General features: G+C 55.9%; 2 protein-coding genes across 4 annotated transcripts; one reads left to right on the forward strand and one right to left on the reverse strand.

The window, feature by feature from the left end:
- Positions 1-329: 329 nt before the first annotated feature.
- TSPAN6 (tetraspanin 6) lies at positions 330-7,085 on the forward strand. 2 transcript variants are annotated; one of them, XM_062627433.1, is made up of 8 exons: positions 330-477; positions 561-749; positions 2,084-2,158; positions 2,820-2,918; positions 3,067-3,222; positions 3,814-3,897; positions 5,538-5,637; positions 6,432-7,085. In XM_062627433.1, the coding sequence occupies exons 1-7, from the start codon at positions 391-393 to the stop codon at positions 5,604-5,606; spliced, it is 759 nt and encodes a 252-aa protein (XP_062483417.1). In that variant the 5' UTR covers positions 330-390; the 3' UTR covers positions 5,607-5,637; positions 6,432-7,085. The 2 variants fall into 2 exon arrangements, with proteins under 2 accessions (XP_062483417.1, XP_062483418.1); XM_062627434.1 differs by lacking the exon at positions 2,084-2,158.
- Positions 7,086-8,805: 1,720 nt separating this feature from the next.
- On the reverse strand, positions 8,806-18,279 carry TNMD (tenomodulin). 2 transcript variants are annotated; one of them, XM_062627431.1, is made up of 7 exons: positions 18,154-18,279; positions 17,899-18,033; positions 14,603-14,743; positions 13,408-13,509; positions 11,244-11,397; positions 10,041-10,213; positions 8,809-9,333 (listed from the first exon to the last, which is right to left on the reverse strand). In XM_062627431.1, exons 1-7 carry the CDS (start codon positions 18,199-18,201, stop codon positions 9,124-9,126), a joined length of 963 nt encoding a protein of 320 aa, XP_062483415.1. In that variant the 5' UTR covers positions 18,202-18,279; the 3' UTR covers positions 8,809-9,123. The 2 variants fall into 2 exon arrangements, with proteins under 2 accessions (XP_062483416.1, XP_062483415.1); XM_062627432.1 differs by lacking the exon at positions 13,408-13,509 and having other exon boundaries at positions 8,806-9,333.
- Positions 18,280-18,987: the final 708 nt, after the last annotated feature.

Here is an 18,987-nt window from a genome sequence, read left to right on the forward strand (position 1 = left end):
GGGGGACATACGGGATGGAGCGGGGGGCCATGGTGGGGTTGGGTTGTATCGGCAGTGGTGGGGCAGGAGGGCAGGGAGTAGGGACATGGGGCAGACAGGAGGTGACATAGGGCGGGCAGGGGGTGGTACAGGGCAGGAGAGCAAGGACTGGGTGGCGTGGGCAAGCAGTGGGTGACATAGGGCACACGGGAGGCGATGCACTGGCGGCAAGTAGCCTGCAGGGGGCGACACGTGGAGGGAGGAGCGCCACACCGGGGCTCAGCGCCAACGCCTTCGGTCGCGCTCGGCCATTTCCGTGAGCGCTCGGGCGGCTCCGGCAGCGCTCGGGCGGCTCCGGCGCGGCGCGGAGCGGGGCGGAGCGTGTTCGGCTGCGTTCGGCCCGTGTCGGCCATGGCGTCTCCGTCGCGGCGGCTGCAGACGAAGCCGGTGATCACCTGCCTCAAGAGCGTCCTGCTCACCTACACCTTCGTCTTCTGGGTGAGAGCCCGCCCCGGCCCCGCCGCCTGTCGCGCCCGCGCCGCCCTGTCGCGACAGTGGCGAGCTGTGCCCCGTGCCCGCAGGTGTCGGGCATCGTGCTGCTGGCGGTGGGCGTGTGGGGCAGCGTGAGCCTCGCCGTGTACTTCTCGCTGCTGGACGAGAAGGCCACCAACGTCCCCTTCGTGCTGGCGGGCGCCGGCACCGTCGTGGTGCTCCTGGGCACCTTCGGCTGCTTCGCCACCTGCCGCGGCAGCACGTGGATGCTCAAGCTGGTGCGTGCCATGGCTGGGATGGACCCCATCCGCTCCTGACCCCTCCCGGCACGTCCCCAACCTCCCTTCCCCGGCCCATCCTACTCCAGCCTTCCCCACGCCATCCCAAGCCCACCCCATCGCAACTCCACCCTGTCCTACCCCACCACAGCCCTGTCCCGTCCTACCCCATCACAGCCCTGTCCTGCCCTACCTCATCCCAACCTTGACATGTCCTATCCCATCGCAACCCCATCCTGTCCCTAACCATAGCCCTGTCCCATCTTACCCCATTGCAGCCCTGGCCCATCTTACCCCATCCCAGCCCTGGCCCATCCTATCCCATCCCAACCGTATCCTGCCCTACCTCATCCCAACCTTGACATGCCCTACCCCGTCGCAACCCCATCCTGTCCCTAACCCTAGCCCTGTCCCATCTTACCCCATTGCAGCCCTGTCCCATCTTACCCCATTGCAGCCCTGTCCCATCCTATCCTATCACAACCCCGTCCTGCCCTACCTCATCCCAACCTTGACATATCCTACCCCATCCCAACCCTGTCCTGTCCCTAACCCTAGCTCTGACCCATCTTACCCCATCACAACCCTGTCCCATCCTACCCCACCACAACCCATCCCATTCTACCCCATCCCAGTCCTGTTTCATGTTACCCCATCCCAGCCCTGTCCTGTTCTACCCCATCACAACCCTGTCCTGCCCTACCTCATCCCAACCTTGACATACCCTACCCCATCCCAAGCCCATCCTGTCCTACCCTAGCCCTGTCCCATCTTACCCCATTGCAACCCTGTCCCATCCTACACCACCACAACCCATCCCATTTTACCCCATCCCAATCCCGTTCCATTTTACCCCATCCCAGCCCTGTCCTGTCCTACCCCATCACAACCCTGTCTCGCCCTACCTCATCCCAACTTGACATATCCTACCCCATCCCAACCCTGTCCTGTCCCTAACCCTAGCTCTGTCCCATCTTACCCCATCGCAACCCTGTCCCATCCTACCCCACCACAATCCGTCCTGTTCTACCCCATCCCAGTCCTGTTCCATCTTACCCCATCCCAGTCCTGTCCTACCCCATCACAACCATGTCCTGCCCTACCTCATCCCAACCCCATCCTGTCCTACCCTGCCCTGTCCCATCTTACCCCATCGCAACCCTGTCCCATCATACCCCACCACAACCTCAACCCTATCCCATTTTACCCCATCCCAGCCACATCCCATCTTATCCCATCACAACCCTTTCCCACCCTACTGCATCCCAACCCCATCCCATCCCATCCTTCCCCATCCCATCTGGCCCGTCCCACCCCGTCCTTTCTGCCCGCAGTATGCCATGCTCCTGTCCCTCATTTTCCTCATTGTCCTGGTGGCCGCTGTCGTGGGGTTCGTCTTCAGGCACGAGGTGAGTCTGGTGCTGGTGATGTGGAGCCACTTTGGTGCTGGTGTTAACCCAGGTACAGTGATGGCACTGGAGGGACCAGTGGGAGCAGTGCTTACTTTAGTTAAAATGGGTTTAAACTGGCCCAAAGAGCAGCTTGGTCCCTGTAAGACCATAGAACATGGAATGGTTTGGGTTAGAAGGAACCTTAAAGCTCATCCAGCTCCAACCCCTGCCACGGGCGGGGACACCTTCCACTAGAGCAGGGTGCTCCAAGCCCCATCCAACCTGGTCCTCAAGGACCCGTAAGGTCCCCATAGGGGAGAGGCTGGGTGTATGCTGCCCCTTCACCAGAACAGGCTGAGTAGCCTGGACTTTAATTCCTGGCTTTGGTCTATCTTCTGCGGTGATTTCTGTAATTAAATCATTAAATGAAAGCCTCTGAGGCTTCCTGCACCACGGAGCAGCCTCCTGGGGGGACCGGCACCGCGCACATCCTTGTTATTACACACACACATCATCCCAGCCTGCCCTTGAATACAGCCTTTACCTGCCTGGGGACAGGGAACGTCTGCTGGCCACGGCCAGACTCATTGCTGCCATCACCAAGAGGTGACTAACATGGGGCCATGGGTCCCCAAGCACGGGAGGGGATGGCAGCACCGCAGAGACCTCTCTGTTGCAGATCAAGACCAACTTTGAGAGTAACCTCAACCTGGCCTTGAAGGGCTATAATGTGACTGCGGATCGGCACAGCGAGGCTGTTGACACCATCCAGAGAACCGTGAGTGCTCCACAGTGGCGGTGGGAGAATGGTTCTGCACCGTGGAGGTTTGAGTTTGGGAGATGCTGGGTGAGATGGGGGCAGTTTGTGGGGAGGTAAGGGCATGGGAGTGATGGTAGGATATGGGTGACTGTCCTTCCCCCTCCAGCTGCACTGCTGTGGGGTGCAGAACTACTCGGACTGGGAGAGAACTGAATACTTCACCCAGAGAGGCATCCCCCAGAGCTGCTGCAGGAGCCAGGACGACTGCTCAGAGGAGGACCTGAAAGACCTGGGCAAGGCCAAGCTGAAGGTGTTTGTGGATGTAAGTGAAGCTCAGCAAATCCCTCTGCCTGTCCTGGAGGTGGGCAGGGCAGAGCTGGATGGGTGGAGAAGGGCTTGTCCTTCCTGATGTGGCTGGAAAGAACTGCTCCCTGCAGCCCAGGAATTCCCCTAGGGTGGATGTGGGGGTATGGTAGAGAGAAATGAGCCCTTCCTTGTGTCTCGTGTCCCCTCCACTCCTCCTTTGGAGCTCAGGGACCAGCCAGACCCAAGCGTTTGTGTGCAGCTGAATAAGAAGGTAATTTCTCAATGAAGTATGGGCACTGCTGACGTCTGCCTGCCCCAGTGCTGCGCAGGCAGGGGTGAGCTCACCCTGCAGGTGATGCAAGGGATGTACCTCTGATGAGTCACTGCTTCAAGGCAAGGACCAGGAGCACCTTGCTCAACCCAGTTCCCTTGGGAGCAGCCCACGGGCAGCCCTCCCCTTGATAACGCTGCTGGCTGGGAGCTGCTCAGTGATAGGGGAAGGACTTTGACAAGGTCAGGCAGGAGAATGGGAGCGTCTTCCCCTGGCGCTGGTGTGTGCTGTGGTGATAAGCACTGCAGCCACGTGCCTGCTTTCCCTCCTTTGCAGGGGTGTTTCTTCCTGGTCACGTCAGTGATGGAGTCGAAGATGAGCATCGTGGCTGGAATCTCCTTTGGCATTGCGTGCTCCCAGGTAAGCCTGCCTTGCCTGGCACAGGAGGAGCGCAGGCACTGCTGTGTCTCTGGAGGTATTTAACCCCTGCACAAAGGCTGGTGCATGTACAAAAGGCACGGGCTGTGTCAGCCAGGGAGGAGCATCCATCCCGCAGGTTCCCCTTGGGTTTAACCTCACTGTAGTGCTGTCCCCAGTCTCTTAAACCCTGTGCTGAAGCACCAGCTCTGTTTCCACGAGCCCAGGTTGTTTGAGAACAGAGCTCCTGCCTCAAACAGCTGGCTTCAGGGAAAACCAGATGGAGGCTTTGCTGGGCAAACCCCCTGCGTTTGCTGTTGGGGTCAGATGTGTGCCCTTCCTTTTCCTAGCCGCTGACCTTCAGCAGGGAGGTGTTTTGGCATCACTTCAGCGTGGCTGCATGCCTGTGAGTGCCTGTGGAGGGCACCACCGGTGCCACTTACCCTGTCCTCTGTGTCCTCCCCAAGCCCTCCTTTATCCCGCGGGACACTTCCTGCAGGAGCTGCAGCAGGAACGTGCTCGCCAGCCCCTGCTCCAGCAGGCTTTATCCCATCAGGAAGCAAGGGGCCCCTGGGCCCCTCCCATAGACTGAGCATTGGGCACGCTGACGCCGTGGTGGGGTTTCCCAAAGTGCCGAGGGTTTTCCGATGCTCTGCAGCCTGGGCTCTGGGATGGCCTTGACCTCAGAGGGGCTGGAATTCACCTTCGTTATCCAGCACGTACAGGCTGTGGTATGAACTTCCAGGTGGAAGTCGACCTGCGCCAGCACGGGGGGAAGGAACCCCACTAGGATATTACTTCCCTAACAAGCACGTTGCTGTGTGTTCCCAGTAAGAGATGGGTTGAACTGGGGGAGAGGTGGGAGCCGCAGCTCCTGGCTGTTGCTTGTGCTTCCAAGTGTTTTTGGATGGAACTGGGAGAGACAGAGCTGGAGCTGCTGTGCCACTGACCACACTGTCCTCCTCAGTGAGCTGTGGGGTCACTGAGACGTGACAACATACAGACAGTGGTGAGCTGCATGCTCCCAGATCCCGAATTACCCCGGCTGATGCCAGGCTTGGGAATTGTTACCGGTTCCTGGCTTTTATCCCTCTTCCAGCAAGCTGAGCCATGCAGCCGGCTGGGACCCATCATGCAAATGTGCCTTTAACTTTGCTTGTGTAGGTCAGACTCCAGCAGGATGTGGCCCCAAATGTCTGCACAGGGGCTGGGAGGACGTGTTGTGATAACAAGAGCGTGTCCTTCAGATGCTGATGGGAAAACACCAACCTTGTCCTTGCCACGGGGAGAAGTGGCTGCTGTTCTCTAGTGGCTGTGTAATTGGCTGTGATGCTCCTGAGATCCATGTAGTCTCCAGAATTGCCATAAAACAGTAGATGCTTCATGAAGCAAAATATAACCGGATGGGATGAGAAGCATCTCGTGTGGGGAGCTTGTTTGGCTGATGTCTGCAGGATGCTCTGCTTCAGCCTCTCAGTTATTCCAAAGCAGGGCACAGCAGCCCGTGTTGTGATTTGTAAATCCCACTGTCCATGCTTGGATTTTATAATACTGGGGTTCTGGAGCAATATATCAAGCTTTACCCCTAAAAACCACCATATCCTGGTTGTGGCTACCTCTGATGTCTGTTTTCTCTTTTTCAGTTGGTTGGCATCATTCTCGCCTGCTGCCTGTCCCAGTACATCACCAACAATCAGTACGAGATGGTGTAGGTGGCCTCCAGCACACTGTGGCTGTGACCAGGTAAGTCTGTCCAGTGATGTAAGTGCAATGGGCAGCCTCTGCATCCCTGGCTGCTGCCTGGTCACCTTTGGGGACCCTCAGCATGGTGGTGGGTACCACATGGGGGTGTGGGGATAGAGGGCAAGGCAGTGTCTGCTGTCATGTGTGCTGGGCTGCATCCCCAGAGCATGAGCTGCCAGTTGAGGGAGGGGATTCAACCCCCTCTGCTGCTGTCTGTGGAGACCCCCTCTGCAGTCCTGGTCCAGCTCTGGGGCAACAGCACAAGAGGGACGTGGAGCTGCTGGAGTGGGTCCAGAGGAGGCCATGGAGATGCTGCGAGGGCTGGAGCAGCTCTGCTCTGGAGCCAGGCTGAGAGAGCTGGGCTGGGTCAGCCTGGAGAAGAGAAGGCTCCTGAAGGGGAGACCTGAGAGCAGCTCCAGTGCCTGAAGGGGCTGCAGGAAACCTGGAGAGGGGCTTGGGACAAGGGATGTAGGGACAGGCCAAGGGGAATGGCTTTAACCTGCCCGAGGGGAGACTGAGCTGAGCTCTTAGGCAGAAGCTCTTCCCTGTGAGGGTGCTGAGGCGCTGGCACAGGGTGCCCAGAGAAGCTGTGGCTGCCCCATCCCTGGCAGTGTTCAAGGTCAGGTTGGACACAGGGGCTTGGAGCAAGCTGCTCTAGTGGAAGGGGTCCCTGCCTGTGGCAGGGGTTGGAGCTGGAGGAGCTTTAAGGTCCCTTCAACCCAGTCCATTCTATGATTCATTGTAAGCTGTGCATAGCCCAGCCTGCTCTGTTAAGGCTGTTCCATGTGTTGCAGGGTGTGCTCTCCACCACCTCCAATTTTCCTCTGGATGTCGCTTCGGGAAATCTTGCTTTGAACTGACTGATCCTCTCACCTAGCTCCTAGGAACGAGCACAGCCTTGTCCTGGTGTGCTCGGGGACTCGTCCTGACACTACTCTGCTGTGCCACCGTGTGGGGTAATCAGTGTAGCTGCGGTGGTTACAGCAAGCATGCTCCTCTGTTGGCTCGGTGCTGTGCCTTGTGGGACTCCTGGTGCTCCTCTCAGTGCCTCCATCGGGAAAGCAACACTTTCCTCATCTCCAGCAGCCCCTCTGGATGCGGTTGCTCTTGAGATGGGGCTGTTGCCCTGTTCCAACCCACGCTGCCTGCCCAAAGCCCTTGGCTCAGCAAGGTCTCTGCTTGATGCCAAGCTCTTCTGTCTCATCCCTGCCCTGGGGTTTATATACTTCTTTATAGTTGTACTTTCTGAAGTACAGGCCATAGTGATTCTTTGTAAGCTGTAGCAAGGTCTGGTGATATAGCTCCTGGTGCCTTTCCTTTGGTAGGTGTCCTTGCACCGAGTCAGCTGTGACTTGATTGTCAGTATTACGTGCTGCTTTAACTCATTTTATGTATTGAATAGAACTCTCTCGTCCTGACACACAATAAATATTAAGATATTTTACCCTGTGAAACCACCTTGGCTTTTCTTTCCATCTCCTGGCACTGTGGAGAGCAGCAAACCCCACTGGGAGATGATGTGGCTGCCCCCGGCCAACCGGTAAGCTCTGGACCATTGCATCTCACAGCGCCAGTGCCCACTGGTGCACTCCTGCTTACCAGTAACTCCTGTAACTGAAGTTCTTCATAACAGTGCTTGTGTAACAGTGCTGGAGCATAAGGCCTGGAGCATCCCAACCCCATGTAAATGTGTGGATCACTGAGAGCAAGGGGCAGGGCAGAGCTGCTGGAGCTTGTGCCCAGCCTCTCCTCTGGGTAAGAAACATGCACTGAAGCATCCGTGTTCGTTTGATACTGCTCATCTTGAGGCTGTTTGTCTTGCTGGTGCCATGTGGTGCAGTGAAACCCCCCCTCCTTGGGGGCTTCTTGGGTCTGGAGGGTGGAAGTGACACGGGCTGTGGCTTGGAGCACAGAGGAAGGTGGAAAAGGAGTGGTTAAGCCATGGGTAGGAGCGGTGGCTCTGTCAGCGCACGCCTGGCTGAGCTGCCCCATGGTGCTGCAATGACCCGCTGCTGACGGAGGAACCCAGAGGGAACACCCGAAACCCTGGTGTGTTGCATTGAACCCAGGTGAGTCAATCAGGGTGCTGGCAGCACCAAAAGCCTCCCGGGTCGGGCAGCGTGCGTCAGAGCACGGAAACCAGATTGGAGAGATGGGCCCACAGCGGTTGGTGGATGGAGGGAGACGGGACCACGTGAGAAGCAGGGCCAGGTCTGGATGAACCCATCCGTGTCAGCGGGAATTGTGCCTGCCTCTGCTGGCAGCTTCCTTCCCAGGGCACAGGTATGGGGTGATGTTGTTAGAGAGTGGCTTGCGGAGCCCAGAGGTTCCAAAACCAGCACTGCTGGTCCCTGTGGCCAGAGACAGGCACCCATCAGAGGGTGCAGATCTCACCCAGTTAAACAGTGCTTACGCAGGCACCTCACTTTAATTTGCAGGGACATCAGTGTATCCCAGAGGTACAGGCGTGTGCTGGGGGAATGCCATGCTGTCCTGGCAAAGGCATTGATGTACTTTGGTGATGAGACTGGACCCACTGGGCCAGGACACGAGCACGGGCTGGTTTCCTGCAACAGCTGTGTCTGGGTGGGTTTCACATGTCCCCGCTGCATTCAGACCTCCCCTCTCATGGGGATAAATGTCTTGAGGGATGCATCAGAAACACGTGGTTTCACCAGGGCTGTTGGTGTCCCTTGGGATGCCATATGTGGAGCTCTGCTGCTCCGCTCAGCACAGCTGTGAGCGGGGATGGAGGGAGCTGCCCTTAAAACGTGCTTACATCCCCATGGGAGCCGCAGGGATGCAGGGAGGGCCTGGCAGCACCAGGGACACCATGGCTGGCACCCAGCACAGTGGCACCGAGCAGGGCCTGACCTTTGCTCCCTCTGGCTTTGGCCACCCGGTTCCCCAGGGAAGCTCCTGCCTACCCATTGCCCACATGACTCCTAATGGGACTGGAGCTGTCACTGAGCACATCAGAGCGTGCTGGAACAGCAGGTCGAGATGAACTGAACAACTCCCAGCACCATCAAGGAGCAAATTAGGGACCTCGGCACGTTCCCAATGAGGTGAGCGCTGGCAGTCCTGCTCCTTGAGTTATGGATGCTTGTGATGAGGCAGCTGAGCAATTAGATCACTCCCAGACCCATTAAGCATCCCAGGCTGAGACTAAACGACTTCCCATTTTCTTTGCAATCGCTCATACAAGACGTTTATTGTTTGCCTCTTGCCGCACAGCGTGGCCACGATGCGCTTCAGCATGGACCCCACAGCACTTGGGAGGGGGACCACGCATCCCTGCAGCGGGGATGTGTGAGCACACGGACCATCCAGCCCCAGAGCGCAGCGCAGGATGCCAGCGGGCAGGCAGTGTGTGCATGGTGAGGGTGCTGTGGTTGGCAGCACCCAATCAGGTAATGACCTGCGTGTTGGGTATGTCGGGATGCCTCCAGATGGGTGCGAGGTGGGCACGGGCAGGATCTGAGCCTACACCCTGCCCAGCATCCGAGCGATCCACCAGTTGCAGGGCATGATGATGCGGCAGATGACCCTGCCGCCCTGGTAGCAGTAGGGGTAGGGGTAGTAGCCCAGCAGGGGCTCGCAGACCCGCCGGCAGTAGCGGTTGGCGCGGCGGCACTGGGCGCAGCAGTACCCGCGCTCGTCCCACAGCGGGTGGAACTCCAGCCCGTTCTCCGACTGCCAGGGAGAGCAGTGTCAGCACAGCCAGGGGGATGTGTGACCGAGGCATCCCAGGAACATGGGCAGGACATCCCAAGGAACATGGACAGGACATCCCAAGGAACATGGACAGGACATCCCAGGAGCATGGGCAGGACATCCCAAAGAACATGGACAGGACATCCCAGGAACATGGGCAGGACATCCCAAAGAACATGGACAGGACATCCCAGGAACATGGACAGGACATCCCAAGGAACATGGGCAGGACATCCCAAGGAACATGGATGGGACATCCCAAGGAACATGGACGGGACATCCCAAAGAACATGGACGGGACATCCCAAGGAACATGGACAGGACATCCCAAGGAACATGGACGGGACATCCCAAAGAACATGGATGGGACATCCCAAGGAACATGGACAGGACATCCCAAGGAACATGGACAGGACATCCCAGGAGCATGGGCAGGACATCCCAGGAACATGGACAGGACATCCCAAGAGGCATGGGCAGGACATCCCAGAGCATGGGTAGGACATCCCAAGGAGCATGGGCAGGACATCCCAAGGAACATGGACGGGACATCCCAAGGAGCATTGGGAGGACATCTCAAGGGACATGGGCAGGACATCCCAAGGAGTAGAGCCAGGACACCCCGGGATACACGACACCCTGAGACCATGACCAGGACACCCCATGGTGTGATTCCCTGCACTCACATAGTCATTGATGGGCAGGTCCTCCTCGGTGAGCTGCCGTGCGTGGCGCTTGGGCCCTGGCTGCGCATCCTTCTCCACCTCATGTTCGCTCCCCCCATCCAACCACCTCTGGTTGTCCACGAGTAGCTCAGGGTCTTCTTCTGCTGCCCCTTCAAGGTTGGCCAGCTCAGGAGCTGCAGGAAGAGCCCAAATGTTGCTGTCAACAAGCAGGGAGCAGAGGGACAAACGCAGCAGCAGGTATTAATGTGCCGAAATCTGGTGCTAAGGCACAAGAAAAGCCTGCCAGCAAACTAGCTGCACTCCATTGCCTCTTGCTGTCACCAAGCCTGGAAGAGCTGTGGGAGGTAATACGGTGAGAGGAAAGGGTAGAGAAGGCATGTCCTGTCCCCTCCCTGTGCTCGTGGGTGGTGGGTACCCATGGGTGGTGTTTGCATTATCATCATGCTGTGGGGGGAACTTACAGAGCCCCAGCAAAGTGACATGATTTGGGGCAGATTAGGCCCAGCGCCACAGTGACATTGATTTCCTTTGCTGAAACCCAATCGCAGATGGGGTCTGATGGTGAGGACTGAGGAGAAAGGGGCCAGCAGCCTCCCTCCCTGTGCAGTGGGGATCTCTGCTGCCCACTTGCTCCCAGGAGCATCAGTGGCTATGAGCTGAGTGGTACCCATGTGGGTGAGATGCTCCTCGATGGCTGCAGAGCAGAGGGAGGGTGCTTGAAACCAGCTCAGAATTGGGGTAGTGAGTGGGTAATTGCACTGGCACATCTCAGAGATCACAACCTCTGTGAGGGCTCTGTAATGGGCAGCTGGAGCTGCAACCCCGTTGTGTGATTTAGATGCAGACATCTGCTCGTGCTCAGGTGTTCCCGCAGTGATGAGCATTGAGGTGTCCCCATTTCCAGCAGCGCTGGCTTCTTTACAGGTACAAAGGGTTTAGGGTTTAGTTTTGCCTTGTTATGAGAAAGGCAAGTGGCCGCTCTGCGAAGTGCAGGGCAGTGGGGAGCCAGCAGAGAGAAACTTCAGCTCCTGTTGTTGCGCTGACCATGCTCTCCTGGTCATGGTTGACATCATGTTCATGTCTGAGTTGTACAATAAGCCCCTGGAAATGGGTTCCTGCCGCACTGGGGGACATGGTGGGTGATGGGGCTGGTCCCAGCGAGGGGGCTCCCATGTGCTTTGGATGGGGGATGTTTCCCTGTACCTGCTATGGGCGTGGGGTGGATCCAGTAGATGGTCACGTTTCTGCAGATGTCAAAGATCTTGGAGCTCTTGAGGAACTCCTTGTTCTGGATGGGCTTTTCCCCGGGCACCCAGACCACGGACTGCTCCAAGTACGTGGTCGTGATTTCTTCTCCCTGGAAGAAGAGCCACATTTCACCCTTGCATGGTGAGACACCCTGTGCTCCCCTTGGCTTACCCAGAGGCGCCTCTCCCATCCCAGAGAGCAGCTTGGCTTCATCTGCCTTGTGGTGCTCACCCAATGCACATGCAACGCCCTACTGTTCCCATCATGAGCCCCATCTCCCCTACCTGCTTTCAGCCACCACGCCCCTGCTCTCCTCTCCCTGTTCATCATGCTTCAACAGCCTTCTCCTGCGTGGTCCCCACCATCTGGAGGAGCCTTCTGGAGCGCCCCAGCTCATTTCAAACCCAAGATTAAGGCATCTCCCCTCTGCTTTTCTCTTACTATTTAATTTCTCTCTCCTTCTGCTGCTGATTTTGTGATCGAACGCTTTAATTTATTCCTCACAGAACTCCTTTGCGCGGCCATAGACTGTAATTTATAGCACATGTCTCTGCCCTTGCATTAGCCCACGGTGTGTTTTGGCAGGCGCTTAGGGAGGGAGATATATAAAGACTATTGAGCGGGTCTGCGCTGAGCTATCTGCCGAGGCCACTTGTGTGTGGTGGTGGTGGTAGCCCATAGAGCAAGCTGGCAAATGGCATCTCTTTGCTTTCCAGGAGGCATCTGGAGCTGTGTTTCTCTTCTAGAGCTTGTCCTTATGGTTTTGGGAAGTCTTAGGGAAGAGCCAACACAACCTAAGTGCTGTGAGATTCTGTGGGGCCAGAGGCTTGGGCAGCATCAGTGGGGCAGAGCTAGGGGGATGCCACCCCCAGAACTTGAATCCCTTAGGATTCAGGTTGGAAAACCCCTCTTCCTTGTGCTCCTCACCTTGCTCTGGGTGCAAGTCCTATCCTGGCTCCCATTCCCTACCATAGGGCAGCATGCTCTGCCTCCTGCAGGGCATGGAGCTGGGTTTCTCTCCCTGTGTGACTGGATTGGTTGCATCCTGCACTGCAGAGCATCATTAACATGACAAGGTCTGGGTCTTTGGAGCCTATGGTGAAAGCAGCCAGGCTGGAGAGATGCTGCCTGAAGGACATTTATCTGGCTGGGTTTTACATTGCAGCTCTCAACCCCGGGCAATGTTCTGCTGAAGCCAGGCAAATTGTCTCCCTTTTACGGTGGTAGCTGAAGAGATCCATGGGCATCTTATGGCATAATCAAAGAATCAGCATCTGGGAATCTGGGTCAGGATTCAGGGAATCGCTTCTGCCCACACTTGGATTCAAACACGTGTCCTGCTGGTGCTTCATCTTCAACAGCTTCCCTGGGGGGGGCTCAGAGTGCTAACACCCTGCATCCCTCAAAGGGGCAGGTGGGGGGGCTGTGCCACCATAGGGAGCTTGGGGATGGGGACAAGTAAGGATGCTTTCGAGGCACTGAGCTGAGGATAGGCTGTCAGAGAGGGGTTAAAGCCGTAGAACCATAGAATCCCAGAGTGCTTTGTGTTGGAAGGGACCTCAAAGCTTACCCAGTTCCAGCCCCTGCCATGGGCAGAGACACCTTTCACAACACCAATGTATGGATTCACACAGGACAGGGAGGCGTCCCCAGCCCCGTGCTTCCCACCTCCAGGGCTGCGTGCCAGGGACGCTCCCAAATCCCACTCCTTAAACGTGGCTGCTCCTTTAAATTCATTACTTCTGCCTCATTCTGCTTGAGAACACGAGGCTCAGTTCTGGGAGAAACCACTCTGATTGACTTCTCAGTGCCTGCTAATCCTGAGCTGCCTTGCGACCTTTTGACTACAACAGGATTATTGTTCTTGATCTGCGGTATTGTGCTGAGAGGTTTCTGCCTGCCGGCAGCCTAATCCTGCCTCTTTCCACTTGTTTTTAGAAGCAATCCTCTGAAACAAGATCGTTTTATGAAGCGATCAGAACTCATTATTCCTTTCTTGCAGCATCATTGGAAGGCAGAAGCAGATGGGAGGGCGGCGGGGACGGTGCTGCGCTCCCAATGCTGGGCACATGAGGGGGTTTCACTGGGAACACAAGGGTGTCCTGCTTTATGCACCTACCTCAAGCTCTGGGATCTTGGCCTCTGTCGTCTCAGGCAGGACTTTAGTCTGAGTTTTGATGAAGCATTTTTGAAGTCCCACAAAGAAGATGCCGGTTATTCCCTACAGCATCAGAGCAAACAGCAAACAAGCAGTCAGGGCAAAGCAGGAGAAATAACCCTGTTGTATTGAGGGTGCATAGAATCATTGAATGGTTTGGGTTGGAAAGGACCTTAAGGTCATCCAGCTCCAACCCCTGCCATGGGCAGGGACCCCTTCCACTAGAGCAGCTTGCTCCAAGCCCCTGTGTCCAACCTGCCCTTGAACACTGCCAGGGATGGGGCAGCCACAGCTTCTCTGGGCACCCTGTGCCAGCGCCTCAGCACCCTCACAGGGAAGAGCTTCTTCCTTAGATCTAACCTGAACTTCCCCTGTTCCAGTTTGAACCCATCACCCCTTGTCCTATCGCTACGGTCCCTGATGAAGAGTCCCTCTGCATCCCTGTAGGGGCAGCAGGTTGAGGGTTTTGTTGTGCTTTTCCCATTGATGTTCTTGTGCAAACCCCACTCAGCGGTGGTGCTAAGGTGCACAAAGAGGTTCTCCTAAGGGATTTGCACTTTATGGGTTGGGAGAATTGGTCTTTTTACAGATATTTGAAGGCAGACAGCAATAACATTTTCCTTTGCTCCCCTTCTCCTTATAACTCTCAGGAGCTGTGGTTATCATCAATAAAAACATGCAGAAGAGCATCTGACCGTTATGGGTATATGAACATCCAGCCCTTGGTTCTTGCCAGGCTATTAGCTTAAAGTTTTGCCATATGTCACCGCACAGGATATTTCCCTACACATTTTAATTAGGTTTCAGAGAGAGCCCTACAACATTGTCATGAGGGTTTAATGCTCTGCAGACAGAAAGATGCACAGGGCTCGGATAGATTGATGGTGATTGCGTTCCTTTGCAAGGGTAAATCCAATAACTGGGGCTTGCTTTTAGAGATGCATCTTGTTGGAACTGAACCACTCCACTATTAAATACCGGTGGAAGCTTATGTAGATACACATCTCTTTCCCTTTGAGAGCATCCCCAGGGATGCTGCATGTGGGCATTGCTCTCCCTGACACAGGGCTGGGGCTTGCTCCAGTGACCTGTGGTGTCCTAAAGGATCCCATTGGTCCTGCTGCATGGTCCCAAGGATAAACCCTGCTGCACTCACGTTTTTGAAGTCATGGATCTCCAGGATTTCCTCACTGCCATTCCCGCTGCTGAAGGTCTCTGTCCTGGCCAGCGGGTCGATCTCCATCACAATCTTCTTCTTCTCACCGTGGCTGAAGAACGTGTGTTCCATGTCATAAACCTGCGAGGGACAAAACCACACAGGGGTCGGCTCAGCCTGACCTGAATTCACCCACTGGCCGGTGGGTGAGCAGGATGGTTCTGGGTACCCTGCACCAGGGCAGCTCTGAGCCAGGATGGTAGCCTGGATAGTGAAAGGAGAAACAGCTCCCAGGCACCAGGGGTGGGAAGAAGGGCGGGATGGGGCCAGGCTGTGTGGGGACATGGATGTCAAACCTGGGAGATGATCATCTCACACTTGCACCAAGAGCTTGGCCATGGCTCAGCCTTTGCTGGTGCTTTCTGTGGCATGAGCCTGGGCATACATCCCAGGCTGGAATGAAGTCCAGAGCCCAAGGGACCTCACTTTCTTGCTCCAACACTGCATCCCTGTCTCACTTGCTCCATCACTGCATCCCCAGCTCCCTTGCTCCATCCCTGTATCCCTGTCTTGCTTGCTCCATCACCACATCCCTGTCTCATTTGCTCCATCACTGCATCCCTGTCTCACTTGCTCCATCACTGCATCCCTGTCTCATTTGCTCCATCACTACATCCCCAGCTCCCTTGCTCCAGCACCGTATCCCTAGCTTGCTTGCTCCAGCCCTGAATCCCCAGCTCCCTTGCTCCAGCACTGTATCCCCAGCTCCCTTGCTCCATCACTGCATCCTTGGCTCCCTTGCTCCATCACTGCACTTTCCGTTTGTCCTGGAAAAGCCGAGGTAAATCCTCTCTCCGCCTGGAGGAGATGAGGGATTGCCTGCGGATCAAAGCCCTCCTCCAGGGCTGGTGAAGAGCTCTGGGGCGTAGCAGCCGGCTTCCCGTCGGCACTCATCCCTGCGGGAGCGGGGGGGAGCCGTGCCGGTGGAGCAGCCCTCTGCTGCTCTCAGGTGCTCACCGCACGCAGCCAGCCCCGCAGCGCTCCAGTCTCTGCGGATGCCTGACCCTTAAGGAATGAGCAGTGGCAGATGCTATTTGAAACACGAAAGTGATCCCGCTGGCACTGAGCCTCGGGGAGTCTTGCTTCCCAAATCTAATGGTGTCATATGGAAGGAAAGGGCTTCTGCAGATCCCCTCCAAGCCACAGGAGAGGGGGATGATGGAGGCACAGGGATGGGGATGCTCTATTAATCCCCTGGCAAAGCTGTGGAGCTGGTAAAGGAGCACTCTGAAACCCCAACCCAATCCCCCTTTCAGGGTCCCCTGGTTCTTGCACATCCCTCCCCATGAGGGTGTTCAGAGGCTCTCATCTGTGCCTGCAGCATCAGCATCCCCTGTTTTGCAGCCTGTGTGCTGAACTGGCCATGCAGGTGGTAACTGCCAGGTACCTTTACCTCTGCTTAAAACTAGAAGAGCGATGAGCGCCTGGGCATCCATGAGCATCTCCTTTTAGTCAGCAGGAGGCTTTTCTAAAGATATATAGCCACAATGGATGTAATGGCATGGCAGAAAGAGCCTGCAGCCTAAAATGGCTGGAAACCTGTTGGCTCTGCCTGACAAAGTGCACTCAGTGCCATAAATAACTTCCAGGGGTTAGGATCCTGGGTGGTACCTTATCTTCGAGTGCCTCTCCATCTATGAAGAATGACTTTTGCCATTGCAGAGGTCAGGTAGCCCATTTGGACTTTGCTGGCTCATGATGTTCAGAGAGCTATGAGATGTTATAGGACTAAAGGTGACACTTGCTGTGTTGGATGCTGCCAAGCAGAGGCCACCCCTCAGAGGAACAGGTCTTTAAAGGCTTTTTTCCACTCCCTGGTTTCATGAAGGGAGCTTGGAGGGGTTTTTGCTCTTCAAAGAGCTTGATTCCCCTTGGTTTAGAGTTCTGAGTGTTAGGAACTTCCAGCCTCCTGAATCCTGCTTTTCCCACAGGATTGCAGGACCAGCTGGAGAAGCCTATGGACACCAATGATGTTGGACACCAGGAGCATCCCATGCAGCTCCACTGCAGGAACACCTTTGCTTCCTTAGGCCTTGTGAAGGGCTTCCAGAGACGCCACCAGGCTCCATCCTCCTCCGGTGCCCCCCAGTGAGGATGCTGAGGGCTGGAGCTATGAGGCTGAAGCAATGGCTCAATGGTCCAGAAAGAACCTCCCCTCCAGGGGTTAAAAGCTGGCACGCACCCTGCTTTTCGAGGAACAGTGGAGGCTTTATAGCGGTCTTGGCAGGAGCCCACAGGCACATATGGCTTTGATTGCTGCTTCTTTTCTTTTAGGAGGTATTTATTTCTATTTGCTGATAAAAAGACCAAGTTTCCAGCAAGCAGGGTGCTTCCTCTGCCCAGCAGGAGGGCAGCTTGGACGGGATGCTGTGGCTCCAGCATGGGAGGAGCGAGGAGATTCCATGTGGGAAAGGGGTCACTTTGTCTGTGCATGGGGATGCTGGAAAGCTGGCAAGACCCGCTGGTGCCAGGGTGCAAAGCAAGGCCTCCTCAGTGGGCATGGACACTCAAAGGAGGATGAGGAGCACTGAGCTGTTGGCGTCAGTGCTAATTCTATGATTCAAGGTTAAGTGATTTGCTTGGGGTACAGAAGGAAATAAAAGGCAGGATTGCCAAGACCCTGGGCAGAGATGTATGGGAGACGTGCAGCCCTGCTGCTGCCCCCGACACACTCGGCACTTAGAGCAGCGTCTGTCTGGGGAGCTGGGAATAAAGGAGCCCAATCCAGTTAGCAGGAGCTCCTCCACAAGCTAATCTGTCTCAGCGTCCCCTCGCATTGCAGACACATTAAAGTAAGAAATACAGCCCATGACAATCCATCACGGCCGCGTCCTGGCTTTCTCTCCTCTTTATGCGGTGGCATAATGACTTTTCCACCAGTTTCTGGCAAGATAATTGAAATGAAATGGAAAATATTTTCTTACTTGTCATGAAATTTGCTGCCGGTGGAATAAGAGTAACTTTAACTCTTCATGGCATAGCTCCCATCCCCTCTAATTGTCAGAATGCGGTGGCAGAGAGAAATAAACCCCAGCCTGTACAAAGTAAAAGCTAGTTATGAATAATAAAGACATTTCTAAATGGCTCATGAATACTTGTGGTCTAAGGAAGTGCATCTTTGTGAAGTCGCCTGGGTTTTGGGGTGTAGTTAACAGTTTCGGTGGTTTGGGGAAGGGGGAAGGCTCTGTCTGGGGAAGCAGCACTCTGTAATGCTGGATCAGAGAGTTGTTACTTACTTTTCTGGGCGCTGGGTTCCGCAGGTATTTGACACCAAAGAATATGAGGATAAGAGAGATGAGCAGCACGCTGAAGAGCAGCCCGCAGACCTGGTACCTGGAGCAGGTCCTCTTCCGCCTCTTGGATGCTTCTGCCTAAGGAGTGACAAAGAGCGATGTTTGGTGCCGGTGACCCAAGGAGGGACACGCACACACGGGTATCAGACACTGACAAGCTGCAGGGGTGCAGAGCAGCAAGGCGAGCCCTGAACTCACATCCAGAAAGCGGCAGTCCTCCGGGCTGTCCCGAGCCGTGCCTCCCATCGTCTCCTCCGTGTGCGAGCCCGCTCCGAGGTGGAGTCACAGCGGCTCTGCGCTGCACATGCAGCAGGGAGGGCCGGGTCCTGACGGTGCAGCAGCTTCCCCCGGCAGCTCCCGCAGCGCTGCCTGCTCGCACGCCATTCCCAAGCCTTTGGAGAGGAGCCTGCATGGAGCGGTGCGGTGCGGTGTCCATCGGCCATGGGCAGGGCACAGGGTTCTGTGCTGCTCCGGCCCAACGCTGCTGCTGCCTGTGCGCTGATGGATGGGCAAGGGCTCCTGGACACCCCTGAGCTGTGGGGATGCGGGCACTGCTGCTCTTGGGAGCTGCTCCCTTCCAGTACAAACTAGTCTGTGATCCTATGATTCCATGATTCCATGATTCTATGATTTCATGATTATATGATTACATGATCCAGGGGCACTTCTGCAGCCCAGGAGATGCCCGTGGGGTTCCTCCATGACATGGGGACATGGCATGGCAGGGGAACACGTGTACATGGCCATGGTTGTGCATGGGTGGGCATGGGTGTGTGCGTGTGCATATGTATATATGATGTGCATACACGTGCGTATGGGTGTGTTCATGCACATATGTGTGAGTGCATGAGTGTGCATATGTGTGTATGGTGTGCATGCACAGATGTATGGGTGTGTTCATGCACATATGTATGGGTGCATGAGTGTGCATATGTATGTATGGTGTGCATGCATATATGTATGGGTGTGTACATGCACATATGTGTGAGTGCATGAGTGTGCATATGTATGTATGGTGTGCATGCACAGATG

The sequence above is a fragment of the Pezoporus occidentalis genome, unplaced genomic scaffold (assembly GCF_034315485.1).
Source record: "Pezoporus occidentalis ecotype Australia unplaced genomic scaffold, CSIRO_AGI_Poc_V1 ctg30, whole genome shotgun sequence".
NCBI classification, from domain to species: domain Eukaryota; kingdom Metazoa; phylum Chordata; class Aves; order Psittaciformes; family Psittacidae; genus Pezoporus; species Pezoporus occidentalis.

Bases quoted from the DNA above. Each gene is read 5' to 3' on its own strand.
- TSPAN6 (XM_062627433.1), top strand. From the start codon at position 391: ATGGCGTCTCCGTCGCGGCGGCTGCAGACGAAGCCGGTGATCACCTGC. The intron at 2,159-2,819 runs GTGAGTCTGGTG...TCTCTGTTGCAG, and splicing joins GGTTCGTCTTCAGGCACGAG to ATCAAGACCAACTTTGAGAG. The intron at 3,223-3,813 runs GTAAGTGAAGCT...CCTCCTTTGCAG, and splicing joins AGCTGAAGGTGTTTGTGGAT to GGGTGTTTCTTCCTGGTCAC.
- TNMD (XM_062627431.1), bottom strand. From the start codon at position 18,201: ATGGGAGGCACGGCTCGGGACAGCCCGGAGGACTGCCGCTTTCTGGAT. The intron at 14,744-17,898 runs GTAAGTAACAAC...TGTCCCTCGCAG, and splicing joins GGAACCCAGCGCCCAGAAAA to GTTTATGACATGGAACACAC. The intron at 13,510-14,602 runs GTGAGTGCAGCA...CTGATGCTGTAG, and splicing joins AGATCCATGACTTCAAAAAC to GGAATAACCGGCATCTTCTT.